The sequence below is a fragment of the Chrysemys picta genome, chromosome 2, assembly GCF_011386835.1.
Source record: "Chrysemys picta bellii isolate R12L10 chromosome 2, ASM1138683v2, whole genome shotgun sequence".
NCBI lineage: Eukaryota > Metazoa > Chordata > Testudines > Emydidae > Chrysemys > Chrysemys picta.
The window spans coordinates 288,054,930-288,071,102 of NC_088792.1; the positions used below are offsets into that span (position 1 = coordinate 288,054,930).

Below are 16,173 nucleotides of genomic sequence, written 5' to 3' on the forward strand. Positions count from 1 at the left end.
AAGTAAGTTCATTCCTTTTGTTCTTTTTGACCCTGTGCAACCCTGGCTGAAAATCCTTAGAGACTGAATTCTGGGGCTCTATGGGAGTTGGGTTTTTTAGACACTGGATAAGGGCAATGATGTAAACTCTAGCCAACCCAAAGGTCACATTCAGTATTCTTGGGTGTCTGGGGGATCAAGCAGGTTTAGTTGTTTGTCAAGTGGGTGTGTTTAGTTTTCCCAGGTTTCTGGAGGATTAAGCAAAGGTAGTTGTTTGTCAAGTGGGTGTGTTTAGTTTTCCCAGGTTTCTGGAGGATTAAGCAAAGGTCGTTGTTTGTCAAGGGGGCGTGTTTAGTTTTCCCAGATTTCTGGGGGTCTCACTGGATTTCGTTTGGCAAGATATACAAGGCATTAGATATATTTGAACCCGGCCCTTATTGTACTGATAACCACAAGGTAGAAGGTTACATACAGAGGGGGCAAACTTGATTCTTCATTAGAAGCACAGGTCACATTCTCATTAGTCCATGTCAGCTTGTAAACTAATAACCAGATGCCGAACCGCCCATCGGGAACTGAATAAAAGCAGCTGGATTTCCCTTCCCAAGCGCAGTCGCCCACAGACTGGCAATATCGGAGAACAAGGCTGTAGCTGTTGAACCACCTGGAAGCGAACTGAAGTTTCTGCCTATCTCACAAAACCGGTGACTGAGCTGCCCAGGTGAGCTGGAGAGTCCCTCTTCACCTTTCCCCAGCTGGTCAGTAGCTTTTGTACCTGCCGTCCCTTTCAGCCAGGCGAGGACATGATCCTCCTAATGTCAACCCTTCCCAGAGGACGTGCACCGAGCTAGCAATTCGGTGAGGGTGCAATTCACCCCAGTGCCATGAGCCAGCAACAGAGCCGGGCTCCAGCTGAGTCCTCAAACGAGGGTGGCAGTGGCACTGCGATGGTGATTGGGCGTCTGCCCAAGGGAATTTCTCTCTGTGATGTCGATGCACAAGGAACAGGCAGGATTTTCTGACAGGTTAACCCCGCGTTGTCTAGGAAGGATCGTGAGTCAACTCTCCCATCTTTGGCCAGTGCTCAAGCCAGTCAGAAGACAAGGCAAGAAGCTGGCTGTGTGACCACTTTCCTCCAGCTGGGTGTTGCCCGAGCTAACCCTTCCATGGTCCCGTTCCAACAACATTTCATGAAGCCTCGGGCAGTATACCCACTTGTGTCCTGTCCGGTTACAGATACTACAGCTTAGGTTTTTGGGATCCCTTGGAGATGGTCTATCCACATCGACCATCACCCCCTGGGATGGATTTATTTGAATCCCACTTCATGGTGCCCCCCATGTGCCCCCCCTTGGGGCCCCAACCTGGGCCAGTCACCCTTTGTTTTGTTCTCACCACCGGACACACTGTCCGCAGATTCATCTGCCAACTGGCCTGTGCTATGAAGAGCCTTGGGCTCCCTGTCCACTAGCCACAGTTTAAGCTCATGGGGACATTCCCATAGCGCCAATCCTACCAGGTCATGTAGTGACTCCTGCACCTTGTGAGCAGCAATGCCAGCTGCTTTGTGCATCCAGGTCAGTTTCCCCACATGGGTGTAGGAGGGGAATGCAGGGGTTGGGGTGAAGGGGCAGTGCAGGGGTTAGGAGCATAGGAGGGGCAGGGGTTGTGGTAAGGGGGCACAGTGCAGGGGTTAGGAGCATAGGAGGGGCAGGGGTTGTGGTAAGGGGGCACAGTGCAGGGGTTAGGAGCATAGGAGGGGCAGGTGTTGTGGTAAGGGGGCACAGTGCAGGGGTTAGGGGTACAAAGGGGGCAGGGGTTGGGGTGAAGGGGGCACACACAGTGCAGGGGGTTAGGGGCACAGGAGGGAGGTGCAGGGGTTGGGGTAAAGGAGGCACAGTGCAGGGGTTAGGGTCACAGGAGGGAGCAGGAGTTGGGGTGAAGGGGACACACACAGTGCAGGGGTTGGGGCACAGGAGGGGCAGGAGTTGGGGGGAAGGGGGCACACAGTGCAGGGGTTAGGGGCACAGGAGGGGGCAGGTTTTGGAGTGAAGGGGGCACACACAGTGCAGGGGTCAGGGGCGCAGGGTGGGCACAGGTTGGGAGTGGAAGGGGTGTAGGTATTAGGGGCGCAGGAGGGGGAGCAGGCATTAGTAGCGAAGGGGACAAAGTGCAGGGGTTGGGGGGAATAGAGGGTAGGGAGCCTGGGGAGCACCTGGGGAGAAAGGGGCAATGGGGGGGCACCACGCCCACGGGGGTCAGGGGCACCAAAATGCAAGTTCGCCCAGGGTGCCATTTTCCCTAAGGTCCCTAAGGTAATGACACCATTACCCCATTTGTGGAGATGTTCTCCCAGCAGGGTGGTGGCCTCCGTACACGTCAGGTCTTCTGCACACCCCAAAACCTTTCCCTTGAAGCTTGACTTGTCAATTCAGACTTAAGCAGTAGAGCCTTTTTGAACTCTGTACCCCCCCCCCCAACTCCGCCCATCTGGCTGTACGTCTCTGTCGCTTTGGGATCCCATAAGGGGGTGAGACAGCGGAGCCGGTCCACAGGGTCAACGTGGTTCAAACCACAAGCCTCCCCCAAGGCAGGGAGATGTTTATATCACCCCCACCTAAACGGGGGCAGCAATTTGGTATCTAGGCTCCCTGTGGAATTGGCTTCCCATGGTCTCTCCGCACTTACTCCTCGATGGGACCTCTTGTTCTCCTCTTCTCCGTATCCAGTTCATGCTCTCCCTGCGTGTCCTGGTTTTTCTGCTGTTCCACCTGGTGCCGTCGCTGGTCCTCCTCATGCGTTCACTGTTTGTATCAATCAGCTCTCTCCCTTTCAGGGCTTCCTAGTCTCTGTTCCTCCAGCTTCCAGCTCCAACTCTCACTGCCCCAACTCTGGGGTGGGAAATTGGGCTGTGAGGGAGCCATGCGGCTGCTACGGCTGCTTCCTGTCGTTCCGGACTCTGTGGGGAACTTGCCTTCTCCAGCCGGGCAATCAGCTGCACCTGGTTGAATTTCCCAACACTTCTCTTCTCTCCCTGCACAGCTCTGTGATGCTCTCCACAGGGAGGCAGGTACCTGCAATTTTCTTGCTTGTTTCCTTTGACTAGCCTTGTTTGTACTGCTGCAAGTCACTCACTGCACAATACTCCTGGTGCATTCAGTGTCCCACCCCTGCCACCAGCTGTCAGGGACCCACAGGATCTGTGCTTTGCCCCAGCTTCTAAATGTCCCTGGTGTGCCAGACCCCAAGGGGTCCCAGTCTTCCTTAAGGTTAGGCCGAGGGCCGTCCTTCGCTATTAAGGGGGCTTATGCAGCTCCCCCCTGGGGTGTGTGTGTGGGGGGGCCCAGGCTTTCACGGGGAGGGGGCTGGCTTGGGGGGTAAGGGTGAACCGTGCACCAGCATTCACCAGCTGGGCGGCTGGGTCTGGGTCGCTGCACTTCCCAGCGCCGGTGCGTGCAGGCCTGGCCATGTTGCAGTCCTCAGGGGAGTGGGGGTGGGGCTGGGGCGGAGGAGGGACGGGGACCATGAGAAAGAGGCATGCAGGGGCTGGAGCAGCACACAGCTGTGCAGGGCACCCAAATTTCCTGGTGCCCTACGCAGCTGCGTGCTTTGCGTATGGGTAGGGATGGCCCTGGATAGGCCATGCACTTTAGTGCCTCTGAAACTGAGCCTCTGGGCTCCAGCACTTCTGTTTCACACTGCGAGTTCAACTCCGGGTCAGAGACTTTTGCCCTCTCCAGGGATCAGTGCAACTCAGCAAGTACTTGCAGTGACACCAGGCAGCATTTCAGCACAGAGCAGGCTTTACTAGTCAACTGGAGGATAGCATGGGGAAGTCCTTACGTTAGCAGAGAGAAGCAAAGGCGAACACATAGTCCTTGCTGGCCAAGTCAGGGCTCCCTTGAGCCATGCTGCTAAAGGAACCATCCTGGGATCCTCTCTCTGTCTCAGTTCCTTTGTGTCTCAGTCCCAGGTGAGTAGGGTTACCATATTTCAACAATCAAAAAAGAGGACGGGAGGAGCCCTGCCCTAGCCCCGCCCCCACCCTGTCCTAGCCCCGCCCCTGCCCCTTCCACTCCCTCCCACTTCCTGCCCCCTCAGGACCCCCAACCCTCCCCTCCACTCCTTGTCCCCTGACTGCCCCCCAGGACTCCACCCCCTCCCTAAGCCTCCCTGCCTCTTGTCCCCTGACTGCCTCCTCCTGAGACCTTCCCCACATCCTAACTGGCCCCTTAGGACCCTAACCCCTACCTGTCCCCTGACTGCCCCAACCCTTATCCACACCCCCACCCCCTGACAGCCCCCCCAGAACTCCTGACCCATCTAAACCCCTCTGCTCCCTGTCCCCTGACTGCCCCCTCCTGGGACCCCTGCTCCTAACTGCCCTCCAGAACCCCACCCCCTACCTAAGCCTCCCTGTTCCTTATCCCCTAACTGCCCCCTCCTAAGACCCCTCTCCCTAACTGCCCCCCAGGACCCTACCTCCTACCTGTACCCTGACTGCCCAAAACCTTATCCTCCCTCCCCCAGAAAGCCCCCCCGAACTCCCGACCCCCCCCCCCGCTCCTTGTCCCCTGACTGCCCCCTCCTGGGACCCCTGCTCCTAACTGCTCCCCAGAACCCCACCCCCTACCTAAGCCTCCCTGTTTCTTGTCCCCTAACTGCCCCCTCCTGAGACCCCCCCCACCTGTACCCTGACTGCCCAAAACCTTACACCCCCAACCCCCAGACAGCCCCCCCCCCGAACTCCTGACCCATCCAACCCTCCCCCCTGCTCCCGGTCTCTTGACTACCCCCTCCCCCAGAACCTCCCTGCCGCTTCTCTGGCCCCCGGCCCCCTTACTGTGCTGCAGAGCAGCGCGCTCGGCAGGGGGAGGGGAGCAGGGTCGGAGCTCCAGACGGCGAACGGCCGGTGATCTGTGACTGCAGGGCGGGGGGAGGGAGGGAGAGGAGGGGAGTGGTGTCAAATTTCAGGAGAGAGGAGGGGGAAGTGAAGGAAGGGCTCTGGCTCTGGCTGTCGGAGCCCGGGCTGCTCTGTAAGCCCCGCACGCTCTGTATGGGGGGGGAGGAGGGGAAGTCCGGACATTGACAAATTCCCCCCGGACGCTATTTTTAACTCGAAAAAGCCGGACATGTCCGGGGGAATCCGGACGAATGGTAACCCTACAGATGAGGGCTCCTGATTCTCCCAAGACCAGGTCTGATCCCAGCCGCCTGCCACCTCCTGGTGCATTGTACTCTTCCTGTAGACTCAGGCTGAGTTCGCAAGTTCCACCTGCTGGAGGGCCCCGTGGATAGGGGCCAACTGTTCAGTCCTTGGGGGTCTCCATTGTCTTTCCAGATCCTCCATTGATCTGGGTGGGTTTCAGCCAGTCCCTCAACGACCCCTTCACACCACCCCGGCCAGCTAGTGACCCATCACCTCACGTCTCCTGCTCTGCCCCAAGAGCAGCTTTTTAACCCTTTTGTGCCCACTGGGTAACAGTCCCTAGTCGAGTCAGTCACTGCCCCGCATCTCATTCCTAGAAATATTACAGACAATTCCCTCTTCGTCACTTCATGTACGACACTTTTTATTTAAAAAAACAATTAAAATTCCAGCCAGAAACTACCTTAGAGTTGCAGTTGGGAGAGCGTATCAGTAATGCAGGGTAAACCACATTACAGGGACGATGCTATTATCTGGAATCAAGCATCATAAACTCAGGAAATTCACAATTATGATTAAACTTAAAAGAAATCCAGATATGTTAAGGTCACCCACACAACTTTAACTTTGCCCTGTCATAACTTCCATACAGTTAAAACTCACTGCAATCTTGTGCCTGGGTTACATTTGAATAGCCTAGTATATGATTATTATACCTTTTTCCTGTTATTCTATATTACAGAAATGTTCTTTGTCAGCAGACATCTTATTTCTTCTCTGCCTTGGCACCGTGCAAACCCCACACCCTTATGATTAAGGCATTTTAGTGGGGAGGAACTCAGATAACATTAAATTGATTTGTTAAAGACACATTAGATTTTTTTTTCCTCCCAGGACAACTACCGGGTAGAGTTAAGGTTGTTTGGGTGCCTTAACTGTGTATTTTCACACCTCAACATGTTTGTATCTTTTTTATATTTAACCCTAGCTGTGAATTTCTTTGGTTTTTAAGGTTTGTTTTTTGGATCATTACAACAGCTCTGTAATGTACTTTACCTAAATGACCGATATGTGCTCTCAACCTTAACTTGGGTACCTGTGGTTCTACTAACAGGTGAATTTCCAGAGAAACTAGAAATAATTTGATAAAATTTCTCAATTCTAACTTTTAATGATTTTTGGCTGAGCTGTAACTGACCAAGCCATAATTAGATTGGCATACAAAGCCTGACTGATGGATGCATAAGGACCTATATTAAAGGATCTAGCCACCCTGGGACAGGTTCACTGGATAAAGCCACCTTTTGTCCCCAAAAGACCAGTGGAAACTAATCAGAAGACATTGTCATAAACACAGTAGGATGGTCTAGTGGGCAGAGGAGGGGAATAGACCAATGAACCATGGTTCTAGTCACAAGTCAGCCCCTTACTTGCTACAAGTTGCTAGCTCCCTGTGCCTCAGTTTCCCTCTCTAAAATGAGGACCATCCGGCGTGTGTGAGGTGCTCATCTGAAACTTGCTATGGATGTACTTTATTCTGATTAAAACATTCATGTGTTCTCCTATGTTGACAGCGCAAGGATGGAGTTTCTCTGGCGTCTGTTGATGATGATCGGGATCCTTGCAGGGACTGGGGTGTCTCAGGGCTGCACCCCACCACCAGGGGGTAAGAAGCTGGCACAATGTTCTTTTATTTTATACCCCATTCCCTTCTGCCCCAACCTTTGCCTTGTAAGACAGCAGAAACCCTGGGCTCCATCTGGCAGGGACAGACGGGGGAGTCTCCATCTGAACATCATGCCCCATTCCTGCCTTGGGGAGCAGCTCCAGCTGGATATGGGACGAGAGGAGCTGAAAGCGGTTCTCTCTGGGCTGAGACCCCAGCACAGACCTGCTGTCACTCCCATCCCCTGGGGCCATTACTCCCACTATGAACCTGGCTCTCATGCAGTGACTGGTTTGTGTCACTGCTGGGAAGGGGCTCTGGCTCCATGTGGGACAAAGGGCATCTACAGCCCCCCCAGCGATGGGCATGTCCCACCTCCCCTCTTCTCGCCCTCTGATTCCAGCTCAGAACTTGGCGCTGGGGCGCCCGGCTACTCAGTCCTCCACGTACGTCGATACCGACGGGACTGCAAAAGCCGTGGCTGGAAAGGCCGTGGATGGAAAACGCGATGGGAAGTGGGTACAAGACTCCTGCAGCCACACCCAGTTCGACACAGAGTCGTGGTGGACCGTGGACTTGGGCAGTCGTCAGTCTGTCTCCGCGGTGATCATGAAGAACAGGGAGGACTGCTGTGGGGAGAGAATCAGGGGAGCCCAGATCCGCGTGGGAGACTCCTTGGCCGACCATGGCAAGCACAACCCCATGTGAGTTGCTTCTCCATTCTCTGGAGTGAGACGACTCCTCCCAGCTCAGACACGGGGGTTGGGTCTCATTGCCAGCCGAGGCCAGGGCGTGGTCTCTTAACCCAGGGGTGCAAGTAACTTAAAGGACTTACCCATACTCCAGAGTCCTTAGGAGGGGGCGTGGTCTCTACCAGAAGAGGCGGGGCCTTTAAATTCCTGGGAGCTTTAAATCAGGATTTAAAGGGCCTGGGTCTGGGGCTGTGGTAGCAGCAGCTGGGAGCCCCGGGCCCTTTAAATCGTCCCCGGCGCTCTGCTGCTGGAGCCCGGAGGTAGCGAGGGCGGGGCTCCAGTGCTATTTTAAGGGCCGGGGCGGTAGCTGCGGCAGGAGCCCCGGGCCCTTTAAATAGCCGCCAGAGCCCTGCTGCCACTACCCCAGGACTCCGGGGACGATTTAAAGGGCCCCGGGCGGTAGCTGCGGCAGGAGCCCCAGGCCCTTCAAATAGCCGCCCGAGCCCCACCACCGCTTCCCCAGGGCTCCGGCAGCAGGGTTCTGGCGGTAATTTAAAGGGCCCGGGGCTCCAGCCGCTGCTGGGAGCCCCGGGCCCTTTAAATTGCCACCAGGAGAAGCCGATCCACCCCGGTATGGTGCACTGGCTCTTGCTGATACGCCGTACCGGGGCATACCAGCTTACTGACACCCTGTCTTAACCTGGGAGCTCCCTGAGGCTGCGGGTGCTGTGCCAGTGGTGGTCTGAGTTCCTGGATGGACGGGAACCGCATGTCACTGAGCACAGCGACCCCTGCAGGGCAATCCAGGGTAGAGTCAATCTCTCTCCAGGCCCCTGCATGTTCTCTCTGCCCGTGCAGCTGCTCCTCGTGTAGAATCATCTTATCCAAGGCAACAGGAACTGATTTTCCTAGGATCCATCGATTTCTAAGGCCTGAAGGGACCTGCAGTATCACATAGGCCAGAACACCTCACGCAGTGATTCTGCACTGAGCCCACAATTTCTCTGTGAGCTGCAGTGTATCTTTTAGGGCCTGTCTACACTGGCACGTTTTGTGGGTGAAACCAATGTCGACAAGGAAAAATCGACAAAAACAAAGTTGCCAAAGTGTGTCTACATTTGCTCCCTCTGTCAACAGATCATGTCCACATTCAGGGCACCATTGTCGACAGCGAGAGCAATGGACTGTGGGTGTATATCCCACAGTGCCTGGCGACACCATCCGTCACTAGGTGTTGTGGGAATGCGGAAACAGAGCGCGGCACATCCTGGGACATGCAAAATGTCCCGTCATGCACCGCTTTGTGTCCCAGCCCTCCAATGGTTTCTGGCTTCCTTTCGCGCCGTTTTCCCAACTGTCATTGTTTTGTAGTGCGCACCAGCATCTGCAGTGAGAGAAGATGGATCCCGCACTTCTCTCCTATGCGCTCTTAGCTGTCGTGAGGACATCGCACATGGTAGCACAGTTACTCGCAGAGTTACTGACAGAGGATGAATCGCAGGCACCCGAGTGGGATACAGACAGCAGCCACTTCGCAGTGCTTTGTGCATTCACAGAGCAGCTGCATACGGTGGCCCGTCGCTTTTGGGCTAGGGAAACAAGCCCTGATGGCTGGAATCGCATTGTCATGCAGCTGTGGGATGAAGACCGGTGGGTACAGAACTTTAGGATGTGTAAAGCAACGTTCCTGGAGCTACGTGCTGAGCTGTCCCCCGACCTGCGGTGCAAGGACACCGGATTGAGAGCTGCCCTTTTGGTACAGAAGCGTGTTGCAATCGCTGTGTGGAAGCTGGCGAATCCAGACTGGTACCGGTCAGTTGCAAATCAATTTGGAGTAGGAAAGTCCACTGTTGGAGCTGTATTACTCCAAGTGTGCAGGGCAATACATCACATCCTGCTGCGGAGGACCGTCACTCTGGGAAATGTGCATGAAATAGCGGACGGCTTTGCAGAAATGGGTTTCCCTAACTGTGGCGGGGCGATAGATGGCACACACATTCCAATTTTAGCGCCAGACCACCTTGCCTCTGAGTACATCAATAGGAAGGGGTACTTCTCCGTGGTGTTGCAGGCGCTTGTGGATCACTGAGAGCGTTTCACGGACCTCAGTGCAGGCTGGTCTGGAAAGGTGCATGATGCACAGAAAGCTGCAGGCGGGGACTTTCTTTCCAGACCACAAGATCACAGTGGGGGATGTGGAAATGCCCATAGTAATCGTGGGGGACCCGGCTTACCCCTTACAGCCCTGACCAGGGCCGGCTCCAGGCACCAGCTGACCAAGCACGTGCTTGGGGCGGCACCTTGGGCCGGCGCTCAGGTTTTTATTAATTTATTTATTGGGCGGGGGCTGGCGCGGCGCGGTGCTGGGGAGGCGGGGGCTGGTGCTCGGAGGAGGGGCAGGGGTTGGCGCGGCGCAGCGCTGGGGGGGCGGGGGCTGGCGCTCGGAGGAGGGGCCGGGGCTGATACATTGCGGCACTGGGGTCTCTCAGTCCCTCTCTGTGGGAAGGACCCGCCGCCGAAGAATGAAGCGGTGGCGGTAGAGCTACCACCGAAGTGCCGCCGATCACGGCTTTCTCTTTTTTTTTTTCCTGCTTTGCCGCTTGGGGTGGCAAAACAGCTGAAGCCGGCCCTGTCCACGAGCACCCTAATCACCGTGAGTGTCGGAAGTGGGGGGGAGGCGTTTGTGCGTACGGACAAAACGGTCACGGCTTGCAGGGCAGCTTTGCAGGGAACGCATTCTAAAATTATCCCACATTTTTTCACTTTCACTGCTGGCTGACATCTCACTGCTGCGGGTAACCAGGGAAACCAGGGCACAACTACTGCATGCTTGCGGCTTTCACCCCGGTCTATATGCAGCTCACTATGTGCCGCTTTGGTCCCAGCTCCAGCGGTTGCTAAATGGCAGGGGACAGTTTCCTACAATGAGGGAACTAACAAGGCTACAATCCCTTGGAATCGGCGGCAGAGGATTAACAAGTAACTCTTGGAAACTTTCCAGAGCCTCTCTCGGGAGGATTCCCTGCAGGTCTCGATGTCCGTTGACACCCTGCTTGGCCATGCAGATTAGCTACACAGGGCAAGGTCCAGCTCACAAAAAACACTACCTGCCTCCCACTTTTCGATTCCCTACACAAGCCACAGCAACTTACCCAGCGTCTCATCTGTTTCCTGCTCCCCGTTGAGCACTTCTGGAGTGGAGAAAAGTTCCTGGTGGCCTGTCCCACTGGGCGACCCCGCTGGGAGCACCACATCCTCTTCTTCATCTAGAATTTCAGCCTCCAGGTTACCCCCTCTTTCTGCTGCCTCCGATGTATCCATGGGGCTATCGGTGATGGAGGTGGGGTCACCACAGAGGATAGCATTCAGCTCCTTATAGAAGAGGGAGGTCTTAGATGCAGCACCAGAGCAATGGTTCGCCTCCCATGCCTTGTGGTTCACCTGCCTCAGCTCCTTTATCTTCTGCTGCGTGTCCCGATCAGAGCCCTTTTCGCACAAGCCTTGAGAAATTTGCCCATATGTGTCCTGATTCCTACGGGTCACCCGCAGCTGTGACTGAACAGACTCCGCTCCCCATATACTGATCAGATCCAACTGCTCCACGGTGGTCCAAGCGGGAGTGCGTTTGGTGCGATAGCCAGCCACGCTCACCTGGGAAGCCAGCAAGGAGGAAATGAGATTTAAAATTCCCGGGGCTTGCAAGGGGGAGGGGCGGGTTGGTTGCAGGATAGCAGAGTTCAAACCGCTGACCAGAGCGGCAGCATGGGAATTGTGCGACACTTTCTGGAGGCCAATAAAAAAAAAAAGGCGTGGTGTCTACACTGGCTGTTTGTTGACAATAAAGGGAGGGGAAAAGACAAAAGTATCTCCCAGGGGTGGAAGTTTTTTGTTGCCAAAACTGGGCGTTTTTTTTGTTTTTTAAAGTCACATTGCAGTGTGTACGCTATCGCTGTTTTGTCGCCAAAAGGTAGTTTTTGGTGACAAAACTTGCCAGTGTAGACGAGCCCTTAGACTGATGTCTGGTCTTGATATCAAGACTCCAAGGGAAGAAGAATCCACCGTGTCCCTTGGTTATCTGCCCCCTCGGTTAATGACTTTGACTGATGAAATGTGAACCTTATTTCTAGTCGGAGTTGGGTTGTGACGGGAACAGGGACACACCCCGTCTCTTACAGTCTGTCATTCACTCCGTGCTTTGGCCTCTGCAGGCTCAGAGTTAAAGGGCCGTCCATCCTGCTGCCAACTCGCCTGTGCCCCCTAATCTCAGCCTCTCGCTCTTGTCTTCTGCTCTTTGCAGCTGCGGGACCATCACTGACACCGCACCAGGATCCCTCAGCACCATCTGCTGCAACGGGCTGGAGGGTCGCTACGTCACCGTCACCATCCCAGGCAGGGCGGAGTATCTCACCCTGTGTGAGGTCGAGGTCTACGGCACCCAGCCGGGGGATGAGTGCTAGGAAACGCGAGTGACACAGTCCACGGTGAGGGGAAGCACCTCGCCCTGCACTGGGGGCGGGAGGGGGGAGGTTGGTGCAGAAATGAGCCACTGTCCCCTAATAAACTCCACTGGTCCCTTCCTGCGTCTCTCCTGTCGTTTGTCTCCATCCTGCGCCATTCTGGCCATGTCTCCCCTCCCCTTCCCTGCCCCTACAGGCAACGTGGTTCTGATCCCACACGAGCCGGAGGGGCCTCGGCTCCAAACCCCAGAAGGGTTTTGGGTTAATCCAGTTCTGCTGCTGCTGCTTCCAGCCCTTCCCAACGCCCACTGCCCATTCCCCAGCCTGCTCCCCCCTCTGAGTACAACCCGCTCTCTGGCTCCCTGCCCCTTCTCCCAACCTGGGGCTGAGATGCCTGTTCTCCCTTCCCCCTTCAACCCAACGCTCCTTCACAGCCCTCCCCTGAACTCCAGCTGCCCTGCTGTCACTGCTAGCCCTGGGCCATCAGCAGAGCGGGGCTGGCTTTGGCCTGTCCATCCACGAACTCTGCAGCTGCTTGGGCCCTTCTGGGACGCCTCTGACCCTGAGGAGCCCCAGGAGGGTGGAAGAGCAGAGCTGACAGCTGATATGGGGCCAGATTCCAGGCGGGTGCAATTGGGCACAACTCCACTGGTGGCACTGGGATTGCAGCCGCTCTGAATTTCACCCATATATTGTGCACAGTGATCGTGAGCCAGGCAGTGGCAACAAAGCGGTGCCCAGCCTCGAGCCTGGGCCACGGGGTGACTATTAATGTGTGGAGGAGTACGGCTAAGTTCCCGTAGTAACAGTTTGATGTACGTTGTGATGTTACACTCCATATGATTTTATGAAAAAATGCTAATAAGTGTGAATATAATGTAATCCGAATATGCTTCATGCAAAAGGTCTCTTGTAAGGTATGATTGCAGAGCTTATAATCTACTGAGTGTGTTCATCCTATTTGAATGAATGTATCATTATTGTATTTGAAACTAGAAATATGAAATATAACTCTGAGTCCTATTGTAATTATGCAAAGTGTGGGCCTTTAATGGTGGTTTGGAATCTTGATGGCTCCCATCAACTAGGACAATTGACTGTAGACGGCTCTGTTTACTTGCAAGCCTTCCTGTGATTCAAGCTGGGAAGAATGAAGGCTTGGGGGTCTCACAGGACATGTGACATGTGACCATGTCACCTGGTACTGGAATCCATCTTTAACCTGGTGCTTTTCCATTTAGAAGGAGTGGTGGGGACCCAGAGAGACAAAAGATTCCAGCCTTGTGCCAAAGCTATAAAAAGGGGTGGAACAGAACAAAGAGGGCTGCTGTCATGAGAAATCCCCTAGCTATCACCTGAGCTGGAACAAGGACTGTACCAGGGGAAAGGATTGGGCCCAGACTAGAAAGGAGTCTAGTCTGTGAAAGAAGCTTATGGGACCATCTTGGAGGGTGAGATTTCATCTGTATTCAGTTTCCTACTGTATTTTTATTTTGCTTGGTAACTTATTTTGTTCTGTCTGTTATTACTTGGAACCGCTTAAATCCTACTTTTTATATTTAATAAAATCACTTTTTGCTTATTACTGAACTCAGAGTTCGTGTCTAATACTTGGGGGAGTAAACAGCTGTGGATATCTCTCTATCAGTGTTATAGAGGGTGGACAATTTATGAGTTTACCCTGTATAAGCTTTATACAGAGTAAAAGGTTGTCAAGATTCTTTTTGTTCCTAAGAACATAAGAACGGCCATACTGGCTCAGACCAAAGGTCCATCCAGCCCAGTATCTTGTCTACCAACAGTGACAAATACCAGGTGTCCCAGAGGGAGTGAACCTAACAGGTAATGATCAAGTGATCTCTCTCCTGCCATCCATCTCCACCCTCTGACAAACAGAGGCTAGGGACACCATTCCTTAGTCATCCTTGCTAATAACCATTAATGAACTTAACCTCCATGAATTTATCTAGTTCTCTTTTAAACTCTGTTATAGTCCTAGTCTTCACAACCTCCTCAGGCAAGGAGTTCCACAAGTTGACTGTGCGCTGTGTGAAGATGAACTTCCCTTGATTTGTTTTAAACCTGCTGCCCATTAATTTCATTTGGTGGCCCCTGGTTCTTATATTATGGGAACAAGTAAATAACTTTTCCTTATTCACTTTCTCCACACCACTCATGATTTTATATACCTCTATCATATCCCCCCTTAGTCTCCTCTTTTCCAAGCTGAAAAGTCCTAGCCTCTGTGGACGTACCATGGATTTATATAAGGGCATTAAGATATTTTCCATCTTATTCTCTATCCCTTTTTGAATGATTCCTAGCATTTGTGTACAAGCACTTTAAAACTTGTCACTGTTTATTTGTCTGCCCTTTTCTGATGTGTCAGATTCTTTTTTATGTGAATGTTTCTCATCTGATCTGGCCCATCCTTTATCCTCTTCCATCCTCTGCTCCTGACTATAACCTAGAGAATCTCTATCAATACACTCTCCTCTAAGAGAAGTCTCTGTCCGATCCACGAGCTCCTCTGCAGCAATCGGCTTTCCCCCATCTCTTAAAAATTGCTCTACACCATTTTTAATGTCCTAATACAGTATATTTTAAAAATGACTTATTGTCTTTAACGCTGGTGGCCTTAGATCTCTCCTTGTATCCCTAGGCTTCCATTAGCAATTTCCTCAATTTCTAACTTCTGATTTATATTCATTACTATCATTTCCCCTTTCTTCCATTTGTTGTATTTTTATTATTATTATGATTTATTTATTTTTACAGCTGCCTTCACTTCCTCTCTAAACCAGGTTGTTTTGTTTAACCGGCATGGCCCTCTTCCTCCACTGCGGAATTGTGGCTTTTTGGACATATACTAAGGTGTTCTTCAATGATTCCCAATTATTCCGATTTTTCTGATTAAATTTTTCCTCCCAGTTGATTCCATTCATAATTGTTTTCAGCTTTGTGAAATTGGCCCTTGTGAAGAAGCACCAAGTATGTATATTACTGGTCTGGACTCTATTCTGTTTGCACATTTTAAATGTGATCAAGTCATAATCACTGGTACTTAAGTTACCACTGACTTTTAGTTCTGTGATCAGTTCCCCTCTGTTAGGACAATGCTAACCCTAACTACTGGCCTCAAGATTATAAGACAGGTGCCAGGGCTGTCAGCTCCTCCATTCATTTTGTGAATGGTGCCTCAGTCCCAACTTCTTTTTCCCCAAAAAAACCTTATTTGGTGAATTCATGTCAAATTTGTGACTAGTTCTGGCTCACCGCAACATGCATGTTTCAGTGAATTTACTATCATCTGAAAAAATAAATCGCCCGCCTCTAGTTCTCAGGTCAGAGCTGGAGCCAAAAGCAGTTTAGCACCATCTGGGATGTTCTAAGGTGTTTTCTGGACTCTGCGTTGGGAACAAACCTGAAACCACAAGAGACATTTCACTACTAGACTGTGAAAGACAGCGACTCGTAACCCAGCTGGCCACATCCCCTCTCCATGTAAACCCTACGGCCAGGAGCTCCTGCAGGGAAGAGCTCTCTAGTCCCTCTGTTGCTGAAAAGTGTTGTCACAGAGCTTCATTGGTATAGGCAATCTATCCATAATTCCTCTGGAGATTTTGCTCTGAGAGATAACAAAGAGGGAGGAGTTTGTTGCAATAGCTGTTGCGGGGACTTTGGGGCAGGAAAGAACACAGAGCACAGCTGCTGCAGGAGAGGGGGGTGGACTCTGGTGAGGTCCTCCCTACCCAGCCAGCGTCTTAATAAAGCTGAATCACTAATCTGGGTTAGATGGTGGTGCCTCTGGACAAGCAGCTGCCTTGGGACTGGAGACAGGGCTGCAAACAGACATTTGGATTGCTGCTACTCCCTGATGCCAACCATGAGCAGGGATTGGTGGATGAGTGAGGTGGGGTGGCCAAGGGGCTCTCACCTGGGAGATCTTCTCACCGGCACGTGGGAAGGGAGTTAGATGGATGGCTGCCAAAATTACTGGAGGGCAGGGCAGGCATTTTACTCTTTATTTGTGTATCTATCCTGTGACTGTGTTATTTCAAGTTGGACTGTTCTCCTTCCCATGGTAAAGAGTTCCTTGTTTGCACAAAGTCTCAGGCAGCTTGTAAGTGGCGAAGTTCTGTATGTTCAGGGCTGTTTCATTTCCTCAGAATTTTGGGTGGGGCCTTGAGTGAGTTTAGTTGATTGTCAAGAGGGACACTACATGTATTC

At 52.7% G+C, this 16,173-nt stretch overlaps 1 protein-coding gene across 1 annotated transcript in view; it reads left to right on the forward strand.

Moving 5' to 3' along the window:
* LOC101948759 (uncharacterized) overlaps positions 1-16,173 on the forward strand; it is a 138,119-nt gene that overhangs the window by 18,817 nt on the left and 103,129 nt on the right. The window contains exons 6-9 of the mRNA XM_065582488.1: positions 3,900-3,952; positions 6,703-6,794; positions 7,198-7,498; positions 11,784-11,938. Of these exons, the coding sequence (XP_065438560.1) occupies positions 3,900-3,952; positions 6,703-6,794; positions 7,198-7,498; positions 11,784-11,938 (601 nt within the window). The remainder of the gene's footprint in view (positions 1-3,899; positions 3,953-6,702; positions 6,795-7,197; positions 7,499-11,783; positions 11,939-16,173) is intronic.